The sequence below is a fragment of the Hippopotamus amphibius genome, chromosome 6 (genome assembly GCF_030028045.1).
Source record: "Hippopotamus amphibius kiboko isolate mHipAmp2 chromosome 6, mHipAmp2.hap2, whole genome shotgun sequence".
NCBI classification, from domain to species: Eukaryota; Metazoa; Chordata; class Mammalia; order Artiodactyla; family Hippopotamidae; genus Hippopotamus; species Hippopotamus amphibius.
In genome coordinates this window covers 128,456,097-128,462,096 of record NC_080191.1, presented here as the reverse complement: position 1 = coordinate 128,462,096, position 6,000 = coordinate 128,456,097, and the positions used below count along the sequence as shown (strand labels likewise).

Here is a 6,000-nt window from a genome sequence, read left to right as displayed (position 1 = left end):
ATAGAGGCCACCTGGACCTAAAGATCATTAAACAATATCTATTAACTACAAAGCCCTTGATGACCAATAAGTGATTTCCCATGTAGTACAGTCCTAGGTGAGGTCAGTGAAAGGACAGGAGGAACTGGAGAGTCCCAAGAGGGCATCATTTACACCATTAGCCATACACTGGCTCATACAGGGGCTTTGTGCCAATTAAAAAGTGCCCCCTTTAGAAGAATAACCTACTAAAACATGCTTCCTCTGTGTGGACCATTTGGAAAAAAGGAGGTTTTCTGGGCACCAATTTTTAAAAGGAACAACACCTTCCAAGGCACAGGGGTTGGCCAGTAGAGTCTAGGCAAGATTTTAGCTCCTCTCAGATCCTCTCAGTGGGCATGAGGACACAATTGTTTAAGGTGGCTCTAGAAGGAGGTCTTGGGACATCTGGGGCACTGTGACTCAATTTTCTGTATGAGGACAATTAATCAAGATTATTGCTAGCTAGTGAAAGGAACATCTCCTCTACATGACCCAATGTGGTCCATTTCAATTAATTTGGACAACAGCCCTCTGAGGCTGAGATTTTAAAGATAAGGAAAATGAGGCTCAGGTCAATTATATATCTTGCCTGGGGTCCCATGGTATCATCAGATTTTGATCTTCAATCTGCTGTTTTCCTTGGCACTCAGTCTCCTTCCCTGATTTATTTTTCTCTGTAGCACTTGCAGCTTATACTAGATATTTCACTCTTCATTTGTATATTATTGGTTTCTCCCCAGTAGAATATAAGTTAACAAGGTTGGGGTGTCGTGTCTGTTTTATTCACTGCTGTATCCCTACAGTGCTTAGAACAGTGTCTGGCACACAGGGGGCTCATTCAGTAATACTTATTAAATGAATAAATTGTTCAAACATTGGTATGCTTTCTCTTATACCAATCCATTTCTATAAACACCTTTTGGTAAATACATAATGACTGAGATATTCTAGAGAAAAAAAACTACATCAGCACAAAATGTGTGCTGTTATCATCAGGATTTTCTTCAAATAAAAACTAAAAAGTCTTTTACCCCCAAATTCATGTCCACATCAAAGAGAGAATTCCCAAGTTAATAAACTAGGGCTCTTTCTTCTTACTAAAATCAACTTTTGCCTTTGAAGACAGGTTTATTTATGTGTGATTTCTTTGATAATTAAAACAGGATCATCAACCCCTGTTATCCTCTGCTAGTTATTTGCATATAGCAATGCACAATAACCTGATAAACTTTCTATGCAGATGTGTTTGGAGCGTACAAAATAAATTCTTTTTTGAGGGTACTTCAATCTGGCATGCTAAATATCACGTTTTGTAGCTTAAAGTTGTAATTAGGTATCATTAGGCTTTTCGAAAGTAAAGAGCTACGTATTTTGATTCATTTTGCATAATTTTCACCCTGATTTATTAAAAGTTCACTGTGTGCAGGGCATTGTACTGTAGCATATTGTTGGAAGAACAAAAGAAGCATTTAGACAGGATCTCTGCCCTGCTGGAATTCACACAATGAATGGTAGAAGCACTGAGTCGTGCACTCTCCAATGCCTCCAACAATAACTGTTGACTTTTTATTTGTAATCAGAGAATCCTGGCAATGGACAACTAAGTTTTTCCTGGGTTTACGAGAAATGAACCAAAGTGGAAAATGTTATTTGCTTTAACGAAATAATTTCGTCTTGTGCAATTTAAAATTCTGTCAATCAAGCAAATAAAGGAAGAAAGCCTTATTTATAAAGTTGCCTGCTTCTGATTTCATTCCATTGCTCCTCCGCCTCCAAGAGGGAAAAACAATGAAGATTTCCTTGCTCTGTATTTTTCTAATTTTATGTAGTACCTCAGCCTGGGCAAAAGATAAGCATTATTACATTGGAATTATTGAAACAACTTGGAACTATGCCTCTGACCATGGGGAAAAGAAACTTATTTCAGTTGACACGTAAGTCGCTATTTTTTCTTGCTTATAAACCAAACATAAATTATCAATTAAAAAAATAAGGTCAATAAGGTGAAATATTTCCTTAATTTGTTATATACAAAAAGTACAAAATATGGACTTGAAACCCTAAACACTTTAATAAACCTCTAATTCCTGGGATTTTGTTTGTTTGTTTTTTGAGAGGCTGCCTTACTCCTTTCCACTTGGTCCTGAGGAATGTGTGGGCTTCCTATTACCCCCTCTGGTTGTCATATGTCCCATCAGGGTTGTCTTTTTGTTCCGTCTTTAGATGCAGAAGGTCTTTCATCTAAATAATGTGTATAAAATTTTATGTTTACTATACCATTTACTGATGACTAGTGGTAAAAATAAAAAGTTTTGAATCCTTCAAAGAATCGTTTATAGAAATCAAATACAATTTTATATGACTCTGCCTAATACTTGTTGGCTTACACTGGACAGTTAATTACATTTATCTTTCTGAGACTCAGCATCCTAATCTGTAAAATGAAGATAATTAGGATACATCATAGGGTTGTTTAAAGAGTTGGTACATATGAAGCTCTTCGTGCAGTGTTTGGCACATCATACACGTGCAAAAAAATGTGAGATGCCTATGATAATGGCCCCTCAAAAAGCGCTATGTAACTTAAAGGTTTTCTTGTTTCAGCTGAAAGTCCTTTATCTCAAGCAATATTCACCACATGAAAAAACAAGGGTAGTGTTCTCCTTTTGCAATTGAAGTTTGTCTATACAGAGGTCACCACTTTTAATAATGTTAATTAAACATTTAACACCAAATTGAAATTTGTTACTCAAAACCAGTGTTCACTACATTTAAAGATGTATTTTAATGGTGAAAATGTATTTTAAAGGTGATAAATGTATTTTAATAGTGATACTTAAAAATGTATGTTAATGGTGACAAATGAACCCAATGACCGTTAACAACTAAGACTGTATCTTTAAAAATTCACTAAAAAAGTGTGCCAAATTTCATAATGTTGACTCTATTGATGGGTATACACTAATCTCATTAGTTTTATGTACGTTTAAAATTTTTCAAATTAAAAAAATAAATGTATGGCTGATAATAACACCTAATTAAGTTATTAATTTAGTAATATGCAGCAAGGAAAGTTTCTGACCTAAAGATAACTAGTTGTAAATAAAACTAGTATATCTTACAATTATTTTTTTAAGGCTGGTTTTGGGCTGGTGTTCTCTTCTTAGGGATATAACATTTTTTTGGCTTCATATAGACCATTATTTTGTATGCATTCAGCATTTTCCCTAACTAAACATAAGTTATATACACTTTTTAATAGGAAAACTAGACACAATTTTCAAAAGGTCAGACACATTAGGGAAGAAAAGTACTCTCCTACTCCACACCCTCACCCACCATCCTTCTGCCATTATTCATGGTCAAAAATCAACTCAGTTTTATTGGGCATCAACTAAGCACAAGACATTGCCCTGAGAATTCTTTAGTAAAGTCTTCTCTAATTCTAGAAATTTAGAAGAGAAAAGGGCTTGGGCTTCCTAGGTGGTGCAGTGGTTGAGAATCCACCTGCCAATGCAGGAGACACAGGTTCTATCCCTGCTCCAGGAAGATCCCACATGTTGCAGAGCAACTAAGCCTGTGCACCACAACTATTAAGCCTGCATTTTAGAGCCCATGAGCCACAACTATTGAGCCCATGTGCTGCAACTACTGAAGCCCACGTGCCTAGAGCCTGTGCCCCGCAACAAGAGAAACCACGGCCATGAGGAGCCCACGCACCACAATGAAGAGTAGCCCCCACTCACCACAACTAAAAAGAAAGCCTGCGCAGAGCAAAAAAGACCCAACACAGCCAATAAAATCAATCAGTAAATAAATTTATGTATATATAAAAAAGAAATATACATTTAAGAAGAGAAAAGGGCTTTGTCAAGAAATTTTTTGCAGGAAGGGAAGAGAATTCCTTTATTTTTAAATACTCTAAGGATTTCCCTGGTGGTCCAGTGGTTACAACTCGGCACCAAAGCAGAGGGGTGGGTTCCATCCCTGGTAGGAGAAATGAGATCCCACATGCCACGCAGTGCAGTAAAAAAAAAAAAAAATTAAAGTGTTCAAGGGTTCTGTGTGTTCTGGGGAGGTTATACAAAATTGGCTTGATCATCTCCTTTTGCTCAACAACAGCCTAGAGTTGTGCAAACTCTAGATAGCAGTGCTCACTCTGTGAAATTTTTAATACATTTGAACAGCAAATATTGAATAGACTTTCAGCAATTTTGCCAATACTATGTTAACCTTTTTGTATAGATGAGTTTAGGTAGCAAATTTTTGCTTCCTCTTTGTCTCAGATCTGCAGAATGTCCAGCTGCTTAATCCATTCAGCCTTCTATAACAAAATACTCCAGACTGGGTAGCTTATCTACAATAGAAATTCATTTCTCACAGTTCGAGAGGCTGGGAAGTCCAAGGTGCCATGTTCTAGTAAGATCTCTCTTCTGAGTTCATGGCCTTTTCACTGTGTCCTCCCTTGGTGGAAGGGACTAAGGATCTCTTTGGAACTTCTTTTATAAGGCACTCACCCCATTCCTGAGAGCTCCACCCTCATGACCTAAGCAACCTCCCAAAGGCCTCACCTCAAAATACAATCACATTAGGGACTGGGATTTCAACATGTGAATTGGTGGGGGGTGGGGCATAATTATGGCAAAGGATGATGTGATATCACCAGACGTGATTACTGACACTCCTTGTGCGAAGGCTCAAAAGGAGTGGAGACAGGCTGAGAAATAGGTTTAAAGAGTGCAAGATTATTGTTAGGCAGTGAATTAGGTTTAAGCTGATGTTGACCTTGAAGATCTGGAACAATGAAGATGAAAGTACATATTGAGATGGCAGAAACTCCATCTGTTTCATTCACTGGTGATCACTAGTACATAGAACACAGGAGACACTAAATAAATATTTTTGAATAAAAGAAAGTGAATGAATAAAAGGTATATAGGAAGCTAGACAAAATTATAGGCTGTGTTGTAAAAATTTTCCCTTGCTCCTAGTGTGGACTGATTCACACTGCAAAATAAATCAGAAGATACAACGAAATAGGAAAAGTCAGTTTATGGAGTTATATGTGGGTTAGTGGAACTGAAAACATTGGCAGATATAAAAGAGAAAGTGTATGGATTTCTTTGTTTTTTTTAAGCTCTTTACTGGAATATAATTGCTTTACACTGTGTGCCACTTTTTGCTGTACAACAAAGTGAATCATCTGTATTTATACATATATCTCCATATTCCCTCCCTCCCGCGACTCCTTCCCACCTTCCCTATCCCAGCCCTCTAAGTCATCACCCTTCATCGAGTTGATCTCCCTGTGAGATCAGCTCAGTTCCCTGTGAGATCAACTCAGCTCCTTGTGAGATCAACAGCAGCTTCCCCCTAGCTATCTATTTTACATTTGGTAGTGTATATATGTCAATGCTACTCTCTCACTTCGTCCCACCTTCCCATTCACCCCCCGACCCAGTGTCCTCAAGGTCGTTCTCTACATCTGCATCTCCACTCTTGCCCTGTCACTGGGTTCATCAGTACCACTTTTTTAGATTCCATATATATGAGTTAACATACGGTATTTGTTTTTCTCTTTCTGGCTTACTTGGCTCTGTATGACAGTCTCTAAGTCCATCCACCTCACTAGAAATAACTCAATTTCATTCCTTTTTATGGCTGAGTAATATTCCATTGTATATATATGCCACATCTTCTTTATCCATTCATCTGTTGATGGGCATTTAGGTTGCTTCCATGTCCTGGCTACTGTAAATAGTACTGCAATGAACGTTATGGTACATGTTTCTTTTGGGATTATGGTTTTCTTTGGGTATATGCCCAGGAGTGGGATTACTGGATCATATGGTAGTTCTATTTGTAGTTTTTTAAGGAACCTCCAAACTGTTTTCTATACTGGCTGTACCAACTTACATTCCCAACAACAGTGCAGGAGAGTTCCCTTTTCTCCACACCCTCTCCAACATTGATTGTTTC

The 6,000-nt window shown here is 37.6% G+C and overlaps 1 protein-coding gene across 4 annotated transcripts in view; it reads left to right on the top strand.

The window, feature by feature from the left end:
* Positions 1 to 1,693: 1,693 nt before the first annotated feature.
* CP (ceruloplasmin) overlaps positions 1,694 to 6,000 on the top strand; it is a 61,506-nt gene continuing 57,199 nt past the window's right edge. For 2 of the 4 annotated variants that reach the window (XR_009054280.1, XM_057738605.1), the window contains exon 1: positions 1,695 to 1,955. Coding sequence is in view for 3 of the 4 variants with exons in the window: in XM_057738605.1 (XP_057594588.1) it covers positions 1,810 to 1,955 (146 nt within the window). In the remaining variant the exon portion in view is untranslated. Of the gene's footprint in view, positions 1,956 to 6,000 lie in introns of all 4 variants that reach the window. The other 2 variants (XM_057738607.1, XM_057738606.1) reach the window with 2 other exon arrangements.